Here is a 27,566-nt window from a genome sequence, read left to right on the forward strand (position 1 = left end):
ACATCTTAGTTAGGCTTTTAAGTGATAGCCTTTTAAGTGATATCACCTTTTTTGTGATAGCTCCTATTGAAAATTCAGCATATGTCAGGATTTTTACATGTGCAGTTGACCCTTGAACAATGAGGGTTTGAACTGCACAGGTCCACTTACAGATGGGTATTTTTCAATAGTAAATACCACAGTACTGCATGATCCACAGTTACTACACGATCCGCAGTTAGGTGAATCCGAGGATGTGGAAATGGGGATACAGAAGGCTGACTATGTAAGTTATACTTGGATTTTTAACTGCACAGAGGGCAGGTGCCTATAACCCCCCCATTGTTCAAGGGTTAACTGTATTATAATGCAATCCTCAACATTTTATAGATGAGGAAACTGAGACTTTCAAGAATATGGCCAAAAGTCACATAGCTAGAGAATAGTAAAGCTAAAATACAAATTTAGGGCTGTTTGAATAACCATTATTCTTGTTATTGCATTAATCTTTGTTAGGCCATACAAATAATTTTTCTTTTGACAAAAATTTTATGTGGACTAAAACAATTAAAAACTTAAAAAATTTCCTCCCAAGTGCTATAAATATAAGGAAAAAGAAATTTACCACTTTATGATTACTTTATTCTTTTCATTTGAAAATGTCTTCCCTAACTTAAACACCTGTCTAAAACCTACCCTAAGTCCTAGTTTAAGGAATTCTAATGCCTCCAAGAAGTCTTTCCAGCTGCTGCAGACTGCACTGATTCTATAATGGATATATAAATCTAGAGAAGCAGTTTCTGCCAGATCACAGGTTGGCTATGTAGTTGTCCATTTTAAATTTCCATCGCTAAAGAATGGCAGACTTCAACAATTAGATTGCTCAACCAAATAAGCAGACCTTTAAGTTACCATATACTTTAATTACGAGAAATAAGTTATTTTCTTAATTGGTTTAGCAGCCTTGTATCTGGAAAGGCAGCAAAACCAACTTTGTTCCCAAATTAGAAGGCCGACTCAGAGGCTGCTTCTAAGGTGCCTAACTATCTTCTATCATCAATCAGCCGTGAAGGTGGACCTTCATGAACTCAGTAACTTAATAAATGTAAAAATGAACTCATCTATCAACACAATGTTGAGCCTGCAAAACCAAAAAAGTACATTCATAAGGTAGGAATTGGTTTGTATAAAACAAGAGGATATATATCCTCTTATATAACATAAAAGGGATATGCATGGTAATAAAAACAATCTATAATAAAGTTGTAAAGAAATGATTCTGGTTTACATGTAACTCTGCTTAACCTGACCATGACTGAATGATTAAACATTTTCTTCTCCTAACATAATGCCCATTCATTATAAGCTAAGCTGGACTTAGTTTCTTATAAATCTCTTATTTCCTTGGATTTATCTACTACACCCTTACTTTATAGCCATTTAACTTATAAGCTGGGCCTGCCCAGCCTGCCTCTAAAGCCTCTCTTCAGAAGGATACCAGATGCATTAAACAAAGGCATCTTCTCGTAAGAATCTGCACTTTAACACAGCATATAAAGAACCAGCAATTGGTTCTCTAATGTAGCTACCTCTCATTTCACATTATCACAGAAACAGTGCAGTTTAGTAACCATTCCTTCCGTACAGAAAACTCAGTAGCTGTAAAAATTTTTGTTGTTTCAAAACACATTTCAATACTTATTAATTCCAAAGATCCGAACACCATGTAGCTGTGGCATTTTGGGAATCAGCACACTCAGGAGAGAAGCTGTGTTCAAGATGAAGTGAGTTGGATCATACTTCGTATAGAAACTTGCCAGAAAATATCTGTAGAAGTAAAAGTTAAGAATATATATATAACATCTAAAAGTGAAATTACTTAGAATTTTTTAAATATTTAAAGGTAGGAAAAAGGCCACTGAAACATAAATACCTAAAAGCAGAACCATTTTTTTGAGCACTAAAACAAGAGCAAAAAGTTTTAGTTTGGGGGCCTAAATTAATTTTATTTGGGATTTAAACATTTGTTTAATGGAGGCATATATGCACATTTTGCTTTTCTGCAATCGTGTTAAATGTATTTAATGCAAGACAGTTACTACTGTCTTTAAAGCAGAAGGCTTTCAAGCTAGTGTTCATGTGCTTCCTGAAACTTCAGGTGTAGTTTTGTATCTATGTGTATATATCTGAAGAGAAAGTCCAGATTCAAAGCATCCATCATATTCTCAAACGGTTTTGTGACCCACCAAAAGGTTAAAAACTACTGCTGTAAAGTTGTGAAAAACGGGTGTTAGTGCATTAGTAGAGTTTAGCATCTTTGAAAGAAAACAAATACTTGATTGCCCTTTTGATGTTCTCATTTCCATACTGAAGTTGAACAGGTATATAACCAGTATAACGGGAAACCTGAGAGACACTATTGTAAAATTCCAGCTATTTTGCTATAACCGAACATATGTACATACGTACATATATTCAAAGACATCCAATATCCGAGGATTTGTTTTAAGGAGCCTAAGCCACCTTTAAGACCACACATCATCGAGTAAGAATGCCTAGTTTGACCCAAGAGTACATCAAAATGAAGACACATCATGAGGCCACTAAAAGAGTATCCTAAAACATCATACCTTACTTGATGATAACTAAGAAGTTACTATGCACAAGGGTGTTTGTCTAATTAGTACTTTTAGAGTATACAGAAAAGTATTTTAATAGTGTTTCCTCTAAAGGAGTGATAAATATCTTGTGTAATATGGTTAGAAAAGAACATCTATTTTCCAAGTACAACTAAAAACATCAGAGAACTGTACACATTTTCAGAACCATCTAAATTGAGAAATTCTATACTCTTCCACCTATTTCACAAACTATAGTCAGAAAATTCATTCTTGAGAATAAACAGTATTCCTCAATCCTTACTTTAAATCCTGTCTTCCTGCTTTCATATACTTGAAGACTGTTTTCATACTTCCTTAACTGAACAAAATAGGATACCATTTACATTCAGTAAGCTCATTTAATTTCCCATCATCATTACAGGTTTAATCTGTAATCTGATGTTAGAAATAATAAATCTTCTTGGAATGGCTTCTTCTCCTCATAGCATATGTCTCCTTTATGTCTTTTAATAAAAACTGATTGTGTGTGTGGATCATATGAAAATTACTTGACTCTTACAAAAACCTACACAACCCTCCAAGGGGATGCAAAACCCAGGTAGGAATCAGTGTGGTAGCATTTATCTGCCAAAGGGTATACTAGAAAGAGACCTGTATTAGAAGCTAGAAGTTTAGGGTTTAACCTGGGCTCTTAATTCCAACTAGCTACAAGAGCTGGATGAAGATGATGCATTTGAATCTGTTTCTTTATCTAAAAATCTGGGATAATATTACTCATCCTACCTACCTGACAAATGATCAAATAAGGAAATGTAAATGCACTCTGAAAAATATCAATGCTACACAGATGGCTTTAATGCTGTTTCCTCAGTTGTATAAGGAATTTAATCATAGAATATTTAAAATCATACCTGTTGGTCAAAAGTACACTTTAAGAAATATGGGTGTTGTACACAGGTACATCTTAGTTAGGCTTTTAAGTGATAGCCTTTTAAGTGATATCACCTTTTTTGTGATAGCTCCTATTGAAAATTCAGCATATGTCAGGATTTTTACATGTGCAGTTGACCCTTGAACAATGAGGGTTTGAACTGCACAGGTCCACTTACAGATGGGTATTTTTCAATAGTAAATACCACAGTACTGCATGATCCACAGTTACTACACGATCCGCAGTTAGGTGAATCCGAGGATGTGGAAATGGGGATACAGAAGGCTGACTATGTAAGTTATACTTGGATTTTTAACTGCACAGAGGGCAGGTGCCTATAACCCCCCCATTGTTCAAGGGTTAACTGTATTATAATGCAATCCTCAACATTTTATAGATGAGGAAACTGAGACTTTCAAGAATATGGCCAAAAGTCACATAGCTAGAGAATAGTAAAGCTAAAATACAAATTTAGGGCTGTTTGAATAACCATTATTCTTGTTATTGCATTAATCTTTGTTAGGCCATACAAATAATTTTTCTTTTGACAAAAATTTTATGTGGACTAAAACAATTAAAAACTTAAAAAATTTCCTCCCAAGTGCTATAAATATAAGGAAAAAGAAATTTACCACTTTATGATTACTTTATTCTTTTCATTTGAAAATGTCTTCCCTAACTTAAACACCTGTCTAAAACCTACCCTAAGTCCTAGTTTAAGGAATTCTAATGCCTCCAAGAAGTCTTTCCAGCTGCTGCAGACTGCACTGATTCTATAATGGATATATAAATCTATATCTATATCTATGTCTATATATATATATATAGAGATATATATCTATATATATATATCTCCTTTGTGGTATCAAGTGTTTGATTAGGATATATGTGAAACATCCATTATATGAAAGCAACTGAGTGTGGAATTCAAAGCAATCTATGTACTTATAAATTCTTTGTAGAAATAAACATAATAATAGAGAAATAAAACAAAGTGGCAATAAATAAGGGATATATAACAACTACTATGGATTTCAAAGCAGAGCGTTATCACTGAAGGCTGGTTGCTAAGGAAAAGACCTCAAAGGTAAGGTCACAATTTAAATCTTGAAAGAAAAATAAGACAGATAAATTAAGAAAGGAGAAGGCATTTCAGGTGGGAGAAATGACTTGAACAAAGGCATAGAAATAAGACTATACATGAAGTATTTAAGAAATGCTGCTTAGAAGAGTGTGACCAAGTAGGAGTTGGGTGAGGGTAAAATAGTCACATAAAGGAAAAATGAGGTAGGAACCATTTTGTGGAGGACCCTGAATATCAGGTAATAGGAGGAAATTACATACCACATGTAAGGTTAGATGCTTTACAGATAGGTATTATCTCATTTATTTCTTACAGCATCAGATTGAGTTAGGTACCATTGGCTAGAATTTTATTTATGAGCAAACCAAGCAGGCTGAGTGATAGGTACAGGATTCAACCCGGGTCTGTCCTACAATGAAAGCCTAACCTCTCTTTTCTCTAAACCATACTGTCTCTCCCAAGGAGTTTGAACATCCAAATGTGGCAGGTGGTCAATGAAATTCATCTGAAATCATCCAAATCCTTGTTTAGGGAGATTAATCTGATAGTAGAATACAGAACAAGACTATGTGTTTAGTATTCTTGCAAGCAGCTTAAAGACATGAACTAGAATATATTTAACTTGTATTCTAGAATGTCTTGTCATACTGATAAACATGTAAGGTTGTCTCCCTATATATTTGACTGAAGTGAAAACTGGTTTATTACCAGCTTGTTAAAAATTCTGCCTGTATTTTATACTCTCTATGAAGTAGCAATTTACTGATATAAGTTTTCAACAAAATATTGTTTCTATTTCAAATTTAATCTAATAAAAGGATGGCTTCCCCTCATCCAATCCTCCTCATACCTGAAAATTTCCACCACTTACAGAATTATTGGAGAAATTGTGAAAAACTTCCGTGAAGATGTAAACTGTACTCCATAGTCCAGTTGTTCCCAATGAGTTAGGAGCCTTGCTTTACCCTGGTCAGGAGTTTCAAATGGTGTTCCTTTAACTGCATGCAAAAATACATACATCCCCTGGAAAACAAGCAAGGGGGTATATAATCAATATCAAGTACAAAATTAGTATTTGCCAGTTAGCATTAAGACAGTTGCAGACTGTGACAGAGAGCATGATTAACTTGACAGCTCAAGTTTTAAGATTTCATATTGTGAAAGACTGTGGCCAGTTTCTTCACAGTAAAACAAAACTTCCAGGGGCTTACACATGCAAATATTATTTGCTGAAAACCACTCTAAGTCAACCAAAAGTAACCTGTTTTCATCTCCTATTAAATTGAAAATAAACGAAAAGTACCATCAGGGTAGCTTTGCATCATTACATTTAGATTTTCTAACACATTTCCTGTTGGGAGATAGAATTACCTTTTCTCCAATGTGTAGGAAAGTTTAGAGTGTCATATTAGTAAATCTGATGATACTTATAAAATGATAAAAACATACAAGTTGGAAAATAATAATAAAATCTCTGTATTGGGGAAAATTGTTTTGAAAATATTTAATATTAGGACTGTTTTTGTCTCAATAGTTCTTTTCCAAAGCAACAAAGATGGTTTGATGTAGCAGGTATAATGTTCAACACAATTTACTTTTAAAATCACCACTGTACCTCAATAGTGTCTTTTAAAGTTAGTTTTTAAAAATCAAAGTAAAAAAATTACTAAAAGCCATTCTGTTCAGTGATATGTTTAAGCATCTAATTTTGTGGTTAATTAGGGGAAAAAAACCAATGTATACCAGATGTGGTTTACTTGAGATGCCCATTTAGATTGATAGTTAATGCTTCATTGCAGGATCACTGTCTGAGGCACTGGTAACAGAATAAAGCCTATATATGGTCATGAAACAGCTTAACTTACTAAAGTCATGATGTGATGTCATTTTTTTTACTTCAACTTTTAATAAATATATGGAAAAAAATATAAATATTAGTGATTTGAAATTTTACATTATTCTACTAGGTTAAGAGAGCCCTTCTTTTCAAAGCTTAGTCTATCTGCTTCCTATAGTTATTCCATTAGGCAATTTAAAAGTTGTTTACCTACAGTAACACTTAAGCAACAGAGGAATGGATTCATGTTCAACTGGATATAACTCTACAAACATTTAATAAGTGGCTAATATGTACAGGACACAGGACCTATATGCATATATGAAATTGAACAAGACATGTCCAATGCCTTGAAAAAGTTCAATCTTCTAAGAGATGGTAAGGAAAAAATATATGCATAAACAACTACGATGTAGGGCAGAAATTACTATCAAAGGTACAATCAAAGTACTCAGGAAATGCAGAGGAGGGAAAGGTTCCTTGTTGCTGAGGCTAAAGCCTTGATGGTTCCTTGTCACCTTCCTCAGTCTTGAAGGTTCAGCTCAAATGATAACTCCTTAGTGAAGCCCTTCTCATTAGCAATAATTAACCTCTTGCCTATGTACATATATAGAATTTTATTGAAAATACTTTTACTATAGCACAACATAGTGTATTAAAGTTGTTTACATAATGTTTGTTTTCCCATTAGCCTGACTACCTCAGGAACAAGGGCTCATACAAAGCAAGTGTTAGATATTAAGCCAAGATGACATTAAGCCAAGGAATGTTTATTCTGTAAGCACAAGAAACCATTTTCACATGGGTTTTAAAAGAGACTATGAAACAAATTGTATGCTTTCAAATTCTCAGGAGAATGTGACCCAAAAAAGTTAAGAATCTCTACTCTAGACCATACATGTGTTAGAATTATCAAAGAGAAAGAACAGTCCTCTAGTTATTTACTTCAAACCACATACATTCACCAGTGTTCAGAATATAATATTCAAGTAGTTTATTTTATGTATTCTTTTTAATGAGTAAGAATACTTATCTAACCATTTATCTTCTACTCCATTATTTTTAATAGTTTTTTTATAAAATTTTAGTGATGGATGATTTATACCCACATTAAAAGAATTAGGGAAAAAAGTATATAGCTCATGGTTAGCCCTTAACAAATATTTACTGACTCAAAATGAAGAGAATTCTCTTTCATTTTAAAAGCTAAGATAAGAATTTTGTGAAGTATTAAAACTTCTAAGAGTGAACTGTAGCACTGAGTAAAAACAATTGCTGTAGGTTTCTACTATATGGTTCAGAAAGACAGAGACCATGTTTTTTCTTTTTTCCCATATTTGGTCTATTTTCCCATGTTTAAAAGCATGCAGTATGTATTTCACATTTTTAATTGGTTTAATGTAGGCTAACTTCAAAAGAAATTTACATTTGGCATCATGTAATTGCCACATCTATGGCTGGTTAGTCAGGTTTTTAGTGGAGGACTAAGAAGTCAGAAGTTTGCTTCCCTACTTGTTCTCATTACCTGTCCTTTGTCCATGGCCATATACTGTGCCTCAGTCTCAGTCAACCAACTGAAAACATGAAGGGAGGAGATGACTTCTAAAGTACATTTAATACATGTGCCACTGGAGAAGGGAAAATTATGTGAGAACAGACTAATTTATTCAGCAAACATTTAAATAGGTCTTTAGAGATAAAGAAATTAAAAAACAACAAAAAAGATAAACTGCTAATTATAAAAGGATGATAAATACATGAAAAAAGAATGCAGCATGGGACTTCTGTAGCTTCCTGGAAGAGGTGACACTTGAGTAGTTTTCCTGGAGAAACGGGAATTAGCCAGGAAGAGTAGGAAGGAGGAAGAGGTATTAAAATAGTGGAAGAAGAGCCTAAGCCAAAGCAAAAAGGTGAGAGAAGATGATTTTCATTATTGTAGAGCACAGCTTGTGTTTGGAAAGATGTTAAGATTGCGTCTCTTTCATGCCTCTGTAGTATTATCACCTGGTCTTGTATGCCACACAAAGAACTTGGCATTTTACTATGAATGTTACAAGGAATCACTGAAGGACTTAAGAGTGTGACCTGAACAAACATGAATTTCAAAAATATCACCCTGCCAAATTGGAATGAAGGAAAGTAGAGTAGAGAAGCGCCAAAGAGACCACTTGATCTACTGGTGTAATCTACCTGAGGGGAAAAAAGGGCATGAAATTATAGCAATGCCCATAAGGATCAAGTTGAAGACAGTAAAGCAGTAGAATAGACAGGCTTTGACTAAATGGATGTGGAATATAAAGGAAAAAGAGTTACCCTAAGTCTAGGGTGACTATATATACTAGTTTGCCATGGGTGGTCCTGATTTTCACTTACTCTCTTGGAGTAGTTATTACTAGAGCTCTCTTTTACTCTCAAAACAGTCTCAGTTTGGATAATACATTATATTAATCACTTTACCTCTGACATGCAGCTATGTGGCTTGGCTTACTGGGCAGATAGTGGTACCTTTAGATTAGATTAGGAACAAAATCCAGGAACAGATTGTGGTGGGTGGTAAGGGATATATCAGGAATGGATTCAATTTATACTTGTTTGGTTTAAGGTGCAAGGTGATCTGGCAATATTAATACGGTCATCATCATTTAACAGGTAGAAACTGAAAATACAGATAGATGAAGTAACCTAGATAGAATATATATCATAAGAAGAGATGAAGAAAAGAACCTTGAGAACGGTAATATTTAAGAGAGGAAATGAGAAAAGTGTGCACGAGGAAATAGTAAAGGAAAGATCAGAAATATATCTAGGAAAAAGCAATCCCATGGAAGCCAAAGGAAACGAATTCCAATAAAAGGGATATGATTAGTGTCAAATATTTCAGAGACGTCACTATTTAAAAAGTGTTTTTCAACACTTCCTTCCAAAGTCTATCACATAAAATGGACTAAAGGGACATTCACTGATCTCTACCACATCATCTTTGTCATCCTCCAGTCAACATCAAATGCTTTCCAGAAAATATAAATAATATCAATTTTTTAAAAACCTATTTCTCCTACATTTTTCTGTCTTAAAGTTCTAAGCTCTTCATTTTGGGTAGATCTTTAAACAAATATATAGTTAATCTGGATTCAATTAAAAGTCTCAATTAACCAGATCTCTCCCCTTTCATTCTACTTTATTTTTCTTTTCTTTTCTTTTTATTTTTTTTGTGGTATGCGGGCCTCTCTCTGTTGTGGCCTCTCCCGTTGCGGAGCACAGGCTCCGGATGCGCACGCTCAGCGGCCATGGCTCACGGGCCCAGCCGCTCCGCGGCATGTGGAATCCTCCCAGACCGGGGCGCGAACCCGGTTCCGCTGCATTGGCAGGCAGACGCGCAACCACTGCGCCACCAGGGAAGCCCTCATTCTACTTTAATAGGCTGTTAAAGACAAGAAAAGTCACTATCACGTTTTGTTTTGTTTTTAAACAGGCAATTTCCAGAGCTGCATAATATGGTCAGTAGAGTCAATCTAACCTCTGGTACTTTGTAGAGCTATCATATAATACGAAAGAGCAATAGTCAACAGGAAGAACTAAGGCACCATAAGTTTCTGAATCATATAAGATACGATTAAACTCAAAATTTCTATACTGAAATAGAAAGGTATATATATATATAAAATTTAGAAAGGATTTAAACCAAAGATATTCATTAGACTCCAGTTAACCAAAAAACATAATTACTTCCTCTATACATTTTGGTTAATCAATATATTATAGTGGCCTGAATTACAGTGTCTTGTAATTTTTGCTAAAATGCCCTACTATTTTTCAGATTTTATAAAACCAACAGGAGAAAAAAATTGTCTTACTTACAAAAAGGGTCCAATGTTTAAATATAAAGTGAAAAATATAATCTTATTCCAGATAAGAATTCTTCAAAATTGTCATATATACTAAAAATCACTGAACTGTATACTTTAAATGGGTGAATTTTATATTATATCTCAATCAAACTGTTTAAAAAAACTGAGTCGTGTTTTTCTTCTTTGTAACATAAAACTTTAAGCTTTTTAAAAAACTGTGTTTAAATACACGTAACATAACATGGACCATCTTAGCCACTCTTAAGCATACAGTTCAATGGTACTCGGTGCATTCACGATGTCACGCAACCATCACCACCATCCATCTCCACAACTCTTTTCGTCTTGCAAAACAGTACCCATCAAACAATAACTTCCCATTCCTGCCTTGCCCAGTCTCTGTAAAACCATTAAACCTTAAGTGTTCAGTATAAGGTGAAATTCTTACCAGATTATGTATAACATTTGTTAAGGTCCAAGCAACAGGAACACTGAAGAAGGGAATACTGAGTAAAACGATATGAAGCAAGCCAACTCCCAAAGCATATGTCAGCCACATACCCCGGCTGTTCATTACACGGGTATTTGGATTCACCTCACTGTGGGCAACTCCAACATTCATGTTTGCACTGTAGGAAAGCAATGGGATGAATCAACACTGATATAACTGGAAATCTAAGTACTCCTAATTCTGACATGCCAAAATAAGTGTTACTGGGATTATTTTTTTCCCTCATCATTCTGAAATAGAACAAACAGACCCTCCAAAATATGCTACTTGCAGATGCTGACGAGGGCAGTAAATAATTCTTAACATCCAACTCCCCAGTAAGACAAGCAAGACTTATTTTTATGCTTCTTGTTGAAAAAATAAACAGTTAAAATGCCTTTCCTAAAGCTTGTCTTCAAGCATGTTGGTTTTATTAAATGAAGTAATGGGCAGGAAAACTCAAACTGAAAGAGAAAACCTACATTTTCTTATGAGTGTAAAGTGAAAACTCAGGAGGTAAATTTACCAACAGAATAAACTAATATATAAAAAAGCAAAGCTGACCTAACCAGTCTGAGTAGCCAGATTCTTACATTTAATGTAGTGTTGTGTCCATAAAAAGTGGTCAGAATTCAAATCACTCCTTTATGAGTACTGAAGCTGCGAGGTACATAATGAGGTGGAAATTTTACATGGTCAAGGGATAAGGTTTGTTTCTCAACCTAGTGATACAATTAGGTTTAAACAAGGAGTCTTCTGCGTATTTTAACTCTAGTCACCTAACCAAAAACTTTGGTTTTCTCTCATTTTTCCTTCCTTCTTCCCCTTCCTCCCTTCTTTCTTCCTTTCTTTCTGAGATTGGGGGTGGGGGGAGCAGAGCTACATTATATTTCGAACAGCTCTGATTTAAAAATGTATAAACGCTTTCTATTAGAGTTGGCACTGAGAGAGGAATTTCTCCGAACCCCGTCCAACAAGTGTTCCGGAGTACAATGGCCCTTCTCCCTCCAAAAATCTATAGGCTTACGGTGATGAAAGTTGGTTGCACTGAAACAAAGCAAAAACCTCAAATTTAAATGTGTAAAAAGTTCCTCCAATCCAAACATCCACCATCCATGTTACATTCTTTTTATACGCTATAAGTTATACTTAGAACGTGCCTCCACTCAAGGTGCCTTTCCCATTTTCGAAAGGATAGGAAAAAAAAAAGCTCGAAAGTAGGCTTAAAATTTACATCTGAGCTGGAAGGCAAACACTGACTCTACCCCAGGCCAGAAAACCCTTCCAGGGAGTCTGCCACGCCACTTCAGGACTGGCAAACAATGACTTCACAGAGCGAAGAGCCTATCGGCTTCTGCCCTCGCGGTGCCGGGCGACCCACAGCGACGCCCCCCTCCCCCCGCGCCGCTACCGTCACCGGCAGCCTTCCCCGGCGGCCGGAGCTCCCAGCTAGTGGAAGCTCAGCAAAAGCCGCCGCTGCTACGGCCACAGCGCCCCCCCGCCCCGCCCCTTTCTTCTCGGAGCTGCACATCCCGTCAGGCCCAGGACGCGACGACGGGGGTTTGGGGGGCAAGCCCTGGGGGCCACTTGGCCCGCACGGCCTGACAGGGCGCCGCGGACGGAGCCGAAGTCCACTCTTTCCCCTCAAGCAGACCCGGGCCCGCCAGCAGCTCCCCACTGCACGGGCAGCAGCACAGTCCCGGCGGCCGTTCGTGCCCACTCACCCGCCGCCCCACTCCCGGCAGCTAGCTCGAAGCAGTTATCAGCTCCGCGGCGGCTGCAGTGCCGACGGCAGCGCCTCCTCAGGCGGAACGCGAGTGGCCAGTCCCAACGCGGCGCGGCGCGGCGCAGCTTGCGGAAGTTTTCAGGGCGGAACGCGCTGCCAGGGCATTGGCTGAGGGCGGCGCCAATCCCACGTTCGCCGGGCAGGGCGGGACTAAGGGCGGTGCGCTCGGTGCCCGCCCCGCCCCGCGTGCGTTGTGGGTGAGTCGGGGATCAGTCAGGCCGGACCTGGGCTCCTGGCGGGAGGCCGGCCGGTCCGCTAGTGGATTGTTGTTGTCCAACTCGCGTGAGCAAGAAGGTAGTGTCGTGTGGCTAACGGGTAATCATTCTTATATCGTAAGCTCGAGAGCCTCCTCCCCTCCACTTGTCCCGGTCGGGGCGGGAGCGCTGGCGGCCGCCGTGGGCGCCCCTCCCCCCATCCCCTCGCGGGGCGGGAAGCGGACGAAGCCCGGCTCGCGGGCGCGCACACCTGGAGAGGGGTCTCCTGGCAGGTGTGGGCTGCTTAATGTCTGATTTGGACTTTCCTGACTAAATGGTGTTTAGGCCTTTGTTGCAGCCCGTTCCTCAGATCCTTCTGGGTGCAGACCTTAAAGTTGCTGTTTGCCAGGAAGAAACTTTAACCCCTGACGGCCGTAACTCAGCCTGTCTAGAGTGTGAGTGAGTGAGGTGTTTTATGATATTGTAGTTTGTGGCATCATGCAAGTGGCGGAAGCAAACTTTTCGGTTAACCATGATTTTTACTGGTGTTATTCTGGGTCGGTCTACACGCTGAAGACAGGTACTTTTGTTATATGCTGAGGAAATGTGGTTACCAAGAATTGATCTTTTTCTTCGTTTTTTGGCCGCTCCCGCGGATTGCAGGGCGGCTTGTGGGGACCTTAGTTCCCTGACCAGAGATTGAACCCGCGTCCTCGGCAGAAAAAGCTTGGAGTCCTAACCATTGGACTTCCAGGGAATTCCCCCACTAATTGATCTCATTCAAGAACGGGGAGGAAAAAACTAGATTATTTGGAATCATCTTTGAAATTGAATTTCATAAGCTTGGCAGTACACAGAGTTTTTAAAATTTATATTGTTGAAATAACTTACAATGGCTTTTCAAAATTGGTGTACGAGAATGTTGACTGTATATACGCATATATATGTGTACATATATTGCATTTCTAATGGCCTTATGAAACCAATTAGGTTAGATTTATTACTTTTTTTAAAAAAAATAATTATTTAATTGTGTTCTTCTTAAAGTTTATCTATGAGTTCTCTGATCTTTACTTCTTTTTTAGGTGCACTGTTAGCCTTAACTGAATTTCCTGATCATCAGCACTCTTTCAAGAGTGTTTGATTTACCTCTCAGCAAATATAGAAGACTGATTCCTGGCATTCTTAGACATTCTTTGCTGTGAGTCGTAAGCCTGATATCAACCCTTCCACTTTTCAAAAGGTGCCATTTGGTACACATACGGTGGAATGCTTGTTATGTTACAGAGGTTGTGCTAGGGATATGAGATTAATATATCCTCAAAGAACTCTCAGCCAGGAGGAAGGGACAGAAATAAAATACTTAGAATAATCTGTGATGGGTTTGGGGTTAGAAATAAGGAAAAGGTGCTCTGGGAGTACAGAGGAAGCACTGCCTAATCTGTTGGGGCAGGGGTTGGAGCTGATAAGAAAGGCTTCCTCGAGTAGGTGATACTCGAACTAAATCTAGAAGGATGGTGAGAAGTCATCAGTAGAGAAAGGGAACCTTATGAGCCAAGGAAGGAGTCACTGCCACCACATTAAGAGAGACAAGTTGCATAGTATGACTGGCCTAGTGTGCATTTGGAGAAGAGTGGGATGAGATTAGAAAGACAGAGGTCCAATTGATAAAGAGGTTGGATTTAACCTAGTTAGTAGTTGGAAATCTTTATAAAATTTTAAGTAGGATAGCAACATGATTAAATGTAAATTATAGAAAGAATCCTGTAGGTGGTTGAGATTCCAGGCAAGCTGTCAATTAGCTGGTTATTTCAATAGGTCAGGGGAAAATTGTTGAAGGGCTGAACAGAGGCAGTAGCTATAGGGATAGAGGAAAGAACTAGTTTGAGAAATATTTAGGTAGTAAGATAGGCAGGAGTGGGTGGCAGGATGTAGAGAGTGAGGAGAATTTCAAGGATGACTCAAGGTTTCTAATTTTGCTTTGTGAGACTGGATGAGCATAGCCTTTGGAGTCAAACATGACAAAATATGCAGGTGTGCATCTGTCACTTAATAGTTGTGTGATCTTGGAACAAGCGATCAAGCTTTTAAATCCTGTTTGTGATAGAGGAATGACACTATACATAAGCTTGTTGTGAGGATTAACTGGAATAATTATATATATATATTTAAGTAACTTACGTTAGCTGTTATTTTTATTATCAAATAAATATAGCAAGAACGACAGTTAATTAGAGAAAGATCTGATCTCTTTGGGACATGTTGAGTTTAGGGTGCCTTTCTGTCATCGAAATGATGATATTTAGAAAGTAGTTGGAAATAAGGCCCTGGATTCTAGAAAAAAGCCTGGTTAGGAGATACAGGTGATGAAGGGGATGATATGGAGTCCAGTTAAAATAGAATAAATAAAGGGAAGGAGTTAAGGCAATGGTGACTTGCTGGGAAGGAGGTCACTTTTCCTAATGTTTACCTTGGCATGAGGTAGGTGCCGATAAAATTATTTTTCGTGGCCACTTCATTAATAATTATGAAGTACTCACCTTGAGTGAAGTACTCTGATTACTCTGTGTTGCATCCAGAAATATATAATTCTGTGCATTCAGAGGTTGTATAGGTCAGGACAGGGGTGTGTTAAGCAAGACCAGTTCTTTCAGAATGGGAGGAAAGGGTCATTCCTGGCTGGGTGATCAGAAAGGACCATGTTACAAATGATTGAAACCGGGTCTAGAATGATAGATAGTATTGCATTAGGAGAAAGTGGAGGTGCAAATAGGGTGGGATTGCTGGCAAAGGAAGATTGAGGTTTTTGACCTTGGTCACTAAGAACATTGAGTTATTAAGAGAAATACCAAAGTTAAGTGGGAGGTATGGAGGGTGGAACAAGAAGATAAGTTCTATTTTATAATTGAGGTAGCAGTGACAATGATTGTAAGAAATGCATGTCTTGGGAAGAGAGAGATCCCTGCTGGGATGTAGATTTAGATGTTATTCTATAACATCTAAGGTTATAGGGTTTTGGGTATATAAGAAGAGGGGAGAGGGATTAGGGAATGCCCATTTTTCTGGGAAGAGAGTGAAGAAAACATGAAGAGATCCAAGAGATATTGATGGATAGTATAATCCTTGAGAATAGGCAGTATCATCAGTGTCATATGCTTCAGGGATATCAAGGAATGTGAATCCTGAGAAAAGGATTTGATGATTTAAGAGCTCAGGTGAACTTGAAGAAAACAAAATCCTAACAGTGGTTGTGTAAGCTATTTTGCAAGGGTTTTAGAAGTGAGTTGGTGATAGGGAATTGGTGACGGTGAATACAGGTTACTTATTCAAGTTTGGCTTCATAAAGAAAGAAGATAATCATAGAGTTAATAAGGTTGAGGGAAGAATTTTTTGTTTTTGTTTTCAAGACCAAGAGGCCTGGAGGAGGGATGGGACTAGATAAAGAAACTAGGTGAAAGTGTTAGTTTAGAAGAAAGAGACATTGGTCTGAGACTGAGTGAAGAAGAACATGGGTAGAGGTGGTGACATTTTAAGAAACCAAAGGACACAGTATGGTGGAGGAGGTAAAGTGTGTGAAGATAGAGTTCATGCTGTGGTCTGCCTTGATCTCAGTAAACTAGAAGAGGGGGAAGATTGGGATGAAATTAGGGACTTGCTGGGGAGAAATAGAAGATTTTGGAAGAGAGATTATAGAGAATGAGACAAAGATGATGAGATTAATAAAGAGATTAATTAATCTCTGCAGAAGGAGGGAAGGTTAAGGTGAGGCTAGGTTTATACCCCAAAGCTTGCTTGATAAGTGTTTTTCTTAGATCCCTGAGACTCTCAAACTAAGGAAGAAGACTTCTTAAACCCAAGCCTAACCTGATACCAAGCACTGGCTTAGCTCCTTTGGGGCTAGGGGTTAGAAGTGTGTTGGGGGGTGTGGTATTCATGTAGTAGTTTGGAGGAACTCAATTTAGTCCAAAGATCCTGGGATTTTTTAGCATGTATATGCCAAGCACTATAATAAGTTGTATACATTATCTTATTTACTTCTCACCACAACCATATGATATCATTATCTCTATTTTGTAGGTTAGGTGATTGAGTTTTAGAGTTTAATTTTAATTTCCTCAACATTGTATAGCTATTAGTGTATAATAATAATTAGTGGCATATTTTTCCATTGTGCTAATCAGCTTTGCCTCGTACAAAGCAAAATATAGTTATGACTTGTGAATAGTTAACACCATTCAGAACTCAGTATATTGACTTCTTCCCAGAAATGCATCCCTTAGAATTTTATGTAATCATTGTAATGGCTATACTCCATTTCTTGCTCAGTTACTTTTTCTTAAACTTTATGTGACTTCTTGTTTTATGTCTTAAGTTGCCTGAGAAAGAATCCTAAACAGAAACCATTTTATTTGGTTTGGTTTGTCTTTGGCATTGTTGTTTTGTTTGGATCTAGATTCCATAGGGTCAGATCATCATGTGAGCATGTAACTAGTCATGGTAAATTAAGGAAGTACCTAGGGCTCCTCCCCTTCCCCCCACCATTTTATTGTAAAATAAAATCATGACTCTAGAGGAATTGTGTGTTGTCAAGCTAGTATTTTTTATTTTCCTGAAATCTTTTCTGAGTTAGGCATTAAGGTAGTTGCAAACCCCACTCCCTGCAAATTTTACATATGTGATTTCCATATGAAACTTTTTTGTTTCTTTGTTTGAAAAGGTTTCAGACAAAGGGTTTCATGGCTAAAACAATTACTGGCAGAGAGATTTTGGATGTACAAGTTGGATCGGCATGTAAAGGACCTTGAATGCCAGCATATGGATTTGAGCTTTATCATAATTTGGCTTTGGGGAGCCACATGATATGAAAGATGTTTTAGACACAGTAGTGCATAGGATAGTAATCTGATAGGATAGGTCTGGGTATGACTAGTTTAGATGAAGAGTAATTCTAGAGTCTAGATTTCCTAACTCTAAAAGAGCTCAATAATTGAAAGAGATATTGTAATTCATCAAAATGTGTAGATGACTGATGATGTTCAAGTGCAACTGCCATTAAGGCACATGACTGACATTATCTGCATAACAGTTGACAGCACCATCTGGTGATTCCTACCCAGATACATCATATATTACACTTATTGCACAATTGTTCTTAACATTCTTCAATTAGTAACATAGTGTGATTTACCAACAAATTTCTCTGTGCCTTAGTCTTATAATATGGAGATGATAATGGCATCTATTTTAAAGGGTATTCGTAAGAAATAAATGATTTAATACTCTATGTGGTTAACAGTAGATCCTGACATACAGTGAGGCTCAATAAATATGCATTGCTGTTATTGCTGTTGTTGCTATCAGTTCTGTTAGGAATGTTTAACAATTTTTATTTTTACAACTTATATTTTATTTTCTAGCTACTCTGCTAAAAGCTAGAATGAAACAGCTGCCGGCAGCAACAGTTCGCCTCCTTTCAAGTTCTCAAATAATCACTTCAGTGGTCAGTGTCGTAAAAGAGCTTATTGAAAACTCCTTGGATGCTGGTGCCACAAGCTTAGATGTTAAACTGGTGAGTGTCCCTGAGATGCTAACAAGTACCTTTAAAGCAAAAAAGGGTTGGACAGATGTTTTCTTCTTACGATTATTACCTTTCTTTTCTTTATATAACAGTGAATTATTCTTAGGACATTGAACCCTTTGTCTTGTTTAAGAGTAAATTCTTAAAAATAAGTTTTAATTTAGATCAATGTTACAGTAACATTAAAGGAAATTATAAAGGAAAGCTTATTCTAAAGGACTCTATCACATAAAACATGAATTTAGTTTGTCCGTATTTTCTACTAATACTTATCCTTGGTTATTTGTGTTTACTTGTTTTATATATTCTCATTTGCATTTTGTTTTTTCTACCTAATCTTATTTCAGAACTGTGTCCCTTGTTGCTTCATAGTTTTCACATTTTTAAATTTAAGTGCTACATATTAAATCATTTGAGTTAATAATGACTTATGACTCTTATTATGATTTATTACAATTAGTCTTCAGGTCTACCTCCCCTGTTATAAGTTACTAGCTCATGGAGGTAAGGCCTATATTTTTTTGTGTCCTCTATACCTGTCCAGTATCTGGTACATAAATGGTAAATAAATTTGAGTGAATGTAAGAATACATTTTTTGTAATCTCCTAATTATCAGATATTCATATTATTTCTGGTATTATGGCATTAGAAAGACTACTGATACGAATATCTTTCTAGGAAAGAGACCTTCCCTTTTCATTTACATATGCATATATTATATATATGTTACCCATTTGCTCCTTGTAAAAACTCTATGAATTAGCTACTGCTATACTCATTGTATAAATAATTGAGGTTCTGAGAACTTTCCCAAAGTCATGTAAGTAGTAAGTACTGGAGCTGAGATTGCAATCCAGGTCTTTATGACTCTAAAACTCATTCAGGATCTTTCCTCTATGCCAGTGATTTTCATAACATTTGGGTGCATCAGTAATTTTAGGGAGTCTGTTAAAACAGTTATTGGACCGCAGAATTTCAGATTCTAGGTAGGGCCCCAACTTTGTGTTTCTAACAAGTTTCTAGTTGATGCTGAGAACTGCTGTTCTATAGTGTATCAAACCGCTACTTTGGTTTTAAATAATATAGTAAAAGCTTTATAAACATGAAAAAATTAAATTAAACCGAAAGAAAGACATTTTCTTTTTCTTAGACATTTTATGTAGTCAGTTCAGTCTGATTAGAATACAGTTGATAATACTTAAATAGGATTATATAATTATATCTGACAAATTTAACTTAAAAATCTTAGGCAGGCAAACATATGTCTTGTTCTCAAAGTTCTTGGAAGAAAAGCATAGTTTTTAGAAATAGTTTTACAGAGCCAACAGAAGTCCTCTTTAAAAAGTAAATTAAAATACACATTTTTATCCTGCTGCATATTTAAGTCTCTTGACATTTGCCAGTTCCTGCTTTGTAGAATTTTAGAATAAACAAGTCTGTTGCTTTACATAATAAGATCTGTTTTATTATAGTTTCATACAGTAATAACTGTTCTGACTAGGAATGTTTTTGTAATTAGTAAATTAAACATGTAGATATTATTTTAAACATTTAAACAGATCTTTGTGTTATTTTACTCAGGTGCCTGGAGTTCTTATTTATACTGAAAGATTTGCATTGCTTGGAGTTCTTATTTATACTGAAAGATTTGCATTTCTATAGTTAATTATTTTTCTATAAAATGAAGCAGACAGGCTATTCCCAGAAAGATAATTTTTAGATCGAGGGAGAGATAAGAAACTAAATCTTTGGTGTCTCCCCCCAACGCCTTTTATTTCTAATTTATCTAAAAAGTAATGACACGGTATTATATAATTTTAGGTTATTAAAAAGTATTATTTTTAAATAGCAGAGTCGTCATAATTGTAGGAAGATTTTTTTTTCCCTTTATAACCTGCATTTAAGGCCATACACATAAACTTTGTGAAGTAAAGCTTATGATAGAAGCTTACTACCAAATTTAAAATATGGTATCATAGAAAGTGTGATCACTCTAGGAATTTAGTCTTTGTATTTGTTATGTATGCATATTTTTAGTATTAAATTACCAATATTAAGCTATGATTTGTTTTTTTCCCTCCATTTTCAAATTAAAAACTCTGAGATTGCCAGTTAGCTATATTTTCTCAGTTTGTTAGGTGACTATTTGCAGAAAGAAATTTAGAAAGTTATAATATAGCAGATTTTTATTTATTTATGAAAGCAATAAGTAGTTCAGGGACAAAGTATTAAAAATCAGATTGAATAATGATGATTGCTAGACTCTTGGTGGGTACAACCAGCTGGTGTTTTTTATGGTGATGGTATTCTGTTTTATTTGAGAGATTATATATACAAAGGTGTATATAACTTAGAAGAATATTTCTGGGCAAGTTTAAACATAAATTTAAACATAAATGCCTATCATACTGAAACACTTCTAGGGAACCTTGAAGATCATACTGATTTCCTTATTTTACAGTTGAATCTGAGTCCAAGGAAAACAAGGGACTTGCCCATAGTACCATAACTAGGAATTGGTAGAGTTAAGAATTTAAACTCTTACTTCTTTAATGTTAAGTTTCCATAAAAGATAGATTAATGACAAAACCATTTCACTTGTGTTACATTCTGTTTGTAAATGTGATAATAGTTTAATGTCCTTATATACTAAAAGTACTGTTTAACTTTCATAGGAGAACTATGGATTTGATAAGATTGAGGTGCGAGACAATGGTGAGGGTATCAAGGCTGATGATGCACCTGTGATGGCAATGAAGTACTATACCTCAAAAATAAGTAGTCATGAAGATCTTGAAAATTTGACAACTTACGGTTTTCGTGGAGAAGCCTTGGGGTCAATTTGTTGTGTAGCTGAGGTGAGGTAATTTGTATTGACTATTTGAGTGGTTTCATAATAATACAATATTAGAATTAAGAGACAACTCACCCAGAATTTGGCAAAGAGGTTTTTTTTATTGCGTAAAATACACATTTTATTGTGTAAAATATACATAAAATTTACTATTTTAGTCTTTTTTTTTTTTTTTTTTTTTTTGTGATACGCGGACCTCTCACTGTTGTGGCCTCTCCTGTTGCGGAGCACAGGCTCCGGATGCGCAGGCTCAGCGACCATGGCTCACGGGCCCAGCTGCTCCGTGGCATGTGGGATCCTCCCGGACCGGGGCACAAACCCGTGTCCCCTGCATCAGCAGGCGGATTCTCAACCACTGCACCACCAGGGAAGCCCTATTTTAGTCATTTTTAAGTGTACAATTCCGTGGTATTAAATACATTGACATTGTTATGTAGGCATCACCACCATCCATCTCCAGAACTTTTTCATCATCCCAAACTGAAACTATGCCCATTAAACAATAAACCTCTATTCTCCTTTCCCCCATCCACTGGTAACTGGTAAGTATTCTGCTTTCTGTCTCTATGAATTTGACTGTTCTAGGTATGTCTTATAATTGAAAGCATACACTATGTGTCATTTTGTGTCTGGCCTATTTCACTCAGCGTAATGTTTTTAAGATTCATACATGTTGTAACATGTATTAGAATTTCATTCTTCTTAAGGCTGAATGATACTCTGTTGTATCCATTCATCTGTCAATGGACATTTGGGTTGTTTCCACTGTTTGGCTCTTGTGTATATTGCTACTATGAATATTGGTGTACAGATGTCTGTTTGAGTCCTTGCTTTAATTTTTTTGGGTATATACCCAGAAGTGGAATCGCTGGATCAAATGATCCAATAGTCTCCCCTTATCCATGGTTTTGCTTTCCATGGTTTCAGTTACCACAGTCAACCACTGTTGGAAAATATTAAGTGGAAAAATTCCACAAATAATTCATAAATTTTACATTGTGCACCATTCTGAGTAGCATGATGAAATTTTGTGCAATTCTGCTCTGTCCTGCCTGGGACGTGTATCATCCCTTTGTCTTGCATATCCACGTTGTATACACTACCAGCCTGTTAGTCACTTTCTAGCCATCTGGGTTATAGATCTGTCAAGGTATCATAGTGCTTGTGTTCAAAGAAACCCTTATTTTACTTAATAATGGCCCCAAAGTACAAGAGCAGTGATGCCAGCAATTCAGGTATTCTCTTACTGTGCCTAATTTATAAATTAAACTTTGTCTTAGGTATGTATACATAGGAAAAAACATAGTATATATAGGGTTTGATACTATCTGCAGTCTCAGGCATCCATTGGGGGTCTTGAAACATGTCTCCTGCAGATAAAGGGGACTACTATAATTCTGTTTAATTTTTTGAGGAATGGCAAAGAGTGTTTTTCAGTGTTAACATTTATAAGAGGAAAAAATGGTTTAGTGATCCACTGACTTGGAAAAGTATTAAAATTAAACAGGTATCTTAACTATAAGCACTTCTCAGAGCATTTACTGTGCTAAAGTGCATTGTGAATCTCTGAGGTTGGTGGTTTATAGTACAGACATTTCCTGCACTTACTTGACTATGAAACTCTTTTATTGAGACACATATCACTGTTGTTCTGTTGTGCTGTGGAGTGCACTCTGGAAATACTACTCTAGTCAGTACAGATAACTAGACTGTGTTCTAGAGATGTTCATTGACTTGAGCTAAACCCTAGCTAGAACTTGACTGCACTTACTTGACTATGAAACTCTTTTATTGAGACACATATCACTGTTATTCTGTTGTGCTGTGGAATGCACTCTGGAAATAATACTCTAGTCAATGCAGATAACTAGACTGTGCTCTAGAGATGTGCATTGACTTGAGCTAAACCCTAGCTAGAACTTTGCTCTCCTGACTGCTAGATGTTTTCAATTTCTATGAACCCTTAAGTTCAGTGCCTGACCCACTCCATTGCGTAGGACCAATTATATGTCACTGCCTCTGCCCTAAGTTACATAACTAGTTTGTGGCAAAGCCCATCTAGAACCTTGATCTCTTCATTTCCATGTATCTCATTTATGTTTGATCACTAGTTTCTTTGTGCTGTACTGTTATTCTGTGTGTGTTAGGCTCTGTTTTATAGTGTGATAGTATCTGTGTGCCAGTGAGTGACATGGTAATTGTGAGGGTCTCTTTAGCTACCTAAAGAGTTTGCCAGTGGCTGTGTATCTTTTCTTTTGTGCTTAGGCTGGCAGACTCTGTTTGGGTGAGCGTGCACAGGTGCAGTAAAATGATAGGACTTTATACTTATTGTCCCAGAAAAGTGGCAAGGACATGAGATATTGTTGCTATTTCTTTATCTATTTAGTAGCCTGGTCTCCCCAGCAATGATATATTCTTCAGGCTTATTTTGGTTTTCCCTTGGCCCTTCTGCCTTTAGAATGCTGGCAAAGTGTAGGTTTTCTGTTTTCTGTGGAAAGGGTCCCAGCTAGGTATTCACTTACTCTTTGACTTCGGGGCTCTGTAAGCTGATGCCTATGTAAGAAAGAAAAATTGTGGGTTGGGGAAGAGGTGGAGGTTAAAGTGGGAGGTTTTGCTATTCTGGCACAGAGGACTAAGGGCCCTTGCTTGTTAGAATCCAGATGTTCAGACATCACTAAAGAAGGAAAGACCTTGTCATTCGTTAAGTGCATTCTGCTTAAAATCTCTATCCAAAATCTAGCACACCGTGTGCTTTCTCTATCTTTCTCAGCTCTTGCTTTATTTAAAGTTCACTGAGTCTCCAAATAGATTTAAGGGAAGAGCAACTAGAGGGTACAACTGGCCATTGCCCATTTTTATCCCCAGAGACTGTGTATGGGAACCTATAGCCCTAGAATCTTATACAAAGAGTCTGTTTTTAAAATGGGGTGGGATTTGTATCAAGGAAGCTTTGAAGCTCCCAGTGCTAATACTGTTGGAGTTCTCAGTGGCTATTTTAGAAATCATATAATTTGTTTGAGAATAAAAGTATTCCCTTTTTTAGCTGTTGTCCAAATTTGGCAGATAGTTGTTAAGCTTTATTTTGGCAAGTATTGTTGAATAATATATTGTTCAGCATTTCTGTATTTTCTATAAGATGTATATAATAACCTTTCAGAACTGAAGTTGGTCATTATCAACTTTGTCTGCTAGGTGGCAGTACTATACTTAGTCTTTTAAAATACATTGTACGTCAGCCATGATTTCTCCAAATTTTCACTGTAGTTCTGATTTTAGATGGCAGTTTTGCAAGTCCTTATCCTGTGATACTCTCTATCTTGTTTTTTTATTTGATTACTTAAGCCCACTTTGATATCCACGTTTATTATTTTGCCTTTTTTTATTTTTGAAGCATTTGAATGCCTTAAGTATAAATATTTAAAGTAATTTTGTTCATCAAAATCACAAAAGGAATAAAAAAATTGTCAAAGTATCACAATAATAGGAAACTATAAGCTTTAAAAAAATTATGTTCAGTTTACATATTGCAATGTCAAGTGTTTATCTTAGAAAATATTCCAGTATTTTGTGGACTCTCTTTTCTTGTAAGTCTTTGGGAAAATCACACATAGGTAAGTGTGTGTGTGTGTGTGTGTGTGTGTGTGTGTGAATATTTATGTATGTATACTTCAGATCAAGATTTAGACCATTACCAACATCCTTGAAGTTTTCTGTCATGTCCCCTCCCATTTAGTACACCTCAAAGGTAATGGTTATTCTGATCCCTATCAACATAGATTAGTCATACCTGTACTTGAACTTGATCTGAATGGAATCTTACAGTAAGTACTATTTTGTCACAGATTTTTTGATGATTTAGGTTTGATTGTTTCTTATATAGGGGACTCTTGTATTAGTAGTGGACCCTTACCCACCTCATACAGGGCAACCTGCATCCAATGAGTAGTTGATGCAGGGTTGTAAAGGCCTTATTCCAATTCAGAAGCAGCTCTGCCATGCTGTTTCTGCTCCAGAGTGCCCCCCTGGGGTCTGCCAAGGCCTTGTGACTGTGGCACAGCCTCACTTCTCTTTCTGACCTGCCCCCACAAGTGATCATCTCTGGAGCACTTCCCAGTGCTGGTCTCCATCTCAGTCTTTTATGGTTTAGTCTCCTTGTATTACTGATAAGGAAAACGAGGTCTTGTGAAGCCAAATGCCAGGTTTTCTCACCCCAACTTCAAAACAGTCTAATAATCAGTTGGCTAATATTACAGTATCTACTGTATGCAGGGTTCTGTGCTAAGTAGTTTACTTCAGAGGAACTGTGCACAGTGAAGTAAATGGAATATGAAAATTGTGACCTGTTTAGAGACATATAATGTATCCATGGCAAAGCCAAAAATTCATTTACAATTTCATGCCTCTCAGTAATGAGTTTTCCACAGTAGGTCATGCTGCTTTCTTACTAGCATGGTTATAAAGGTATTTATAAGTTTAAAAATACCTCATATTAAAATAATAAATATACTCAGGCCTACAGTGCTCAATAGAGAGGTTATCAAGGGGTAGTCAAGTTGAAAATTATATGGGAGTGTTCTGAATAGTATTTCAGAAACACAGAAAGTAATACCTGGTTGTTAAGGTCAGTTACATTTAAAAATTGTTATTCAGCAAGGCAAATTAATGAGTGCTTTTGGGGGGAAAAAATTCACTTTTTAAACAATATTTTTTTTTTTTTTTTTTTTTTTTTTTTGCGGTACACGGGCCTCTCCCGTTGCGGAGCACAGGCTCCGGACGCGCAGGCTCAGCGGCCATGGCTCACGGGCCCAGCCGCTCCGTGGCATGTGGGATCTTCCCGGACCGGGGCTCTCAACCACTGCGCCACCAGGGAAGCCCTAAACAATATTCTTTACCATTCAGAAAGAATTGAAGTTTCAGGTATAGAAGTTGCATGTTTATTTTATTTTTTTATTTTTTTGCATGTTTTTTAAAGGCTCCAACTTATTTTGAAAATCTTTGGATAGAGATTGCAGTTACATAATAAAAATTAGTGATTTGGTCATTTTATCTGCCAAACTAACTGATGTAGATAATTTTAAAGTCACACAGATGTAAATCATCTCAGACTCGGTAGATTGATAGTATGCAATTGGGATATAGTTTGTCACACTGTTAAACAGCCATCACCCAGAACTGTTGAAATTATTTTTTGTTAGATTAAAGATGTTAATAATTTTAGTTATAAAAAGAAAAAACTAAGTAGACTTTCAGGAAAATTGGCTGAAGAAATTTAAAATACATCTAATTCTGTTTTTTTATTTATACATTTTAAAAGAATGGGCAATTTTCCTAATTTGTCAATTATAAAATGACTTCCAATCTTAAACAGTCCGAAAGAGTAAAAAAAAAACAATTTATATCTACGAGTGATCTATTGGCATTTAAAACTGGAATTACTGCTTCCATAATTTGTGATGAAGGTGTCAGTGACTGAAACAAATTGATATGGTTTTTTAAAAATCGTATCATCAAGCATAACTTCTCTTGAAATGTATTGTTGTTTGTGGAGCAATAATTTTGGGATATTTGTCAGTCTTAGTGTTAAATTCCTGATACTAATTACTAAGCATACTGACTAGAATGAGCTAGAGATAGTGAAAATCCTATTTTGACCTGTTCATAAAATTTTTTAAGAAGACTCTTTGTATATATTCTTCCTGTTACATAATAAAACACACAATAAAAAATTTTATTTCCTTTTAGGCTGATATTTTGTATACATCATGTTAAAAATGATCTTTTTTTTCTCCAAGGAAATGTATGAGAAACTCGTAAGTTTTTTGAAATAGATTTTAAATGGAAGCTAAATTACATCTCAGTTTTCAGAGGAATACAGAACAGTTTTGATTTGTTTTGTTTTCTTCAAATTAGAACACAGTCTGGATGAAGATTCAGAAGCTTAATTATCATTACCAAGAGTTTAAATAAGAGAGTTGGCCAAAGGCATAAAACAGGTTGACTTTTCTGAGAGCCAGTTTTTTTTTTAATCTATAAAGTGCAGATAATGATTTGAGAGTTAAATGAAATAATATGTATTAAAGTATCTAGAATATGGTCATGTGCCATGAAGATGAAAGTTATTTTTATTCTGGACTTGAATGTGAAAAGTAGCATGCGTCCGTATCACATAAGGTGATGGCGTCATCAGGCTTGCTCATTCTCTTGAGGGTAAGCAGTATTTCACCTTAACTTTCAAAGTTTATTCAGACTCCTCAACATTTTCAGGAAATCCTTTCTAAAATTTAACTGCCATTCCTAGCTAAATTCCTTCTAATTCTCACCAATGGTCTTTATTCTGTAGCTTAAGTTCACTTTTTTTCTCTT

General features: G+C 36.5%; 2 protein-coding genes across 14 annotated transcripts in view; one reads left to right on the forward strand and one right to left on the reverse strand.

The window, feature by feature from the left end:
* Positions 1 to 771: 771 nt before the first annotated feature.
* Positions 772 to 12,655, reverse strand: ORMDL1 (ORMDL sphingolipid biosynthesis regulator 1). 4 transcript variants are annotated; one of them, XM_007116565.4, is made up of 4 exons: positions 12,515 to 12,642; positions 10,749 to 10,929; positions 5,487 to 5,638; positions 772 to 1,806 (listed from the first exon to the last, which is right to left on the reverse strand). In XM_007116565.4, exons 2-4 carry the CDS (start codon positions 10,920 to 10,922, stop codon positions 1,671 to 1,673), a joined length of 462 nt encoding a protein of 153 aa, XP_007116627.1. In that variant the 5' UTR covers positions 10,923 to 10,929; positions 12,515 to 12,642; the 3' UTR covers positions 772 to 1,670. The 4 variants fall into 4 exon arrangements, with proteins under 4 accessions (XP_007116627.1, XP_007116629.1, XP_007116628.1 ...); XM_007116567.4 differs by lacking the exon at positions 12,515 to 12,642 and adding an exon at positions 7,978 to 8,026 and having other exon boundaries at positions 10,749 to 10,830; XM_007116566.4 differs by lacking the exon at positions 12,515 to 12,642 and adding an exon at positions 7,978 to 8,080 and having other exon boundaries at positions 10,749 to 10,829.
* Positions 12,656 to 12,780: 125 nt separating this feature from the next.
* The window catches only part of PMS1 (PMS1 homolog 1, mismatch repair system component), a 96,510-nt gene continuing 81,724 nt past the window's right edge, over positions 12,781 to 27,566 (forward strand). For 8 of the 10 annotated variants that reach the window (XR_003677141.2, XM_007116569.2, XM_028480044.2 and 5 more), the window contains exons 1-4: positions 12,781 to 12,870; positions 13,856 to 13,971; positions 18,188 to 18,339; positions 21,025 to 21,207. Coding sequence is in view for 9 of the 10 variants with exons in the window: in XM_007116569.2 (XP_007116631.1) it covers positions 18,208 to 18,339; positions 21,025 to 21,207 (315 nt within the window). In the remaining variant the exon portion in view is untranslated. Of the gene's footprint in view, positions 12,892 to 13,855; positions 14,014 to 18,187; positions 18,340 to 21,024; positions 21,208 to 27,566 lie in introns of all 10 variants that reach the window. The other 2 variants (XM_007116568.2, XM_028480042.1) reach the window with 2 other exon arrangements.

This window comes from Physeter macrocephalus, chromosome 2 (assembly GCF_002837175.3).
Source record: "Physeter macrocephalus isolate SW-GA chromosome 2, ASM283717v5, whole genome shotgun sequence".
Classification (NCBI taxonomy): Eukaryota; Metazoa; Chordata; class Mammalia; order Artiodactyla; family Physeteridae; genus Physeter; species Physeter macrocephalus.

Coding starts and splice junctions, on each gene's coding strand:
- ORMDL1 (XM_007116565.4), bottom strand. CDS start 10,922: ATGAATGTTGGAGTTGCCCACAGTGAGGTGAATCCAAATACCCGTGTA. Junction 5,639..10,748: donor CAAATGTTATACATAATCTG/GTAAGAATTTCA, acceptor CTTGTTTTCCAG/GGGATGTATGTATTTTTGCA. Junction 1,807..5,486: donor ACAATTTCTCCAATAATTCT/GTAAGTGGTGGA, acceptor TTACTTCTACAG/ATATTTTCTGGCAAGTTTCT.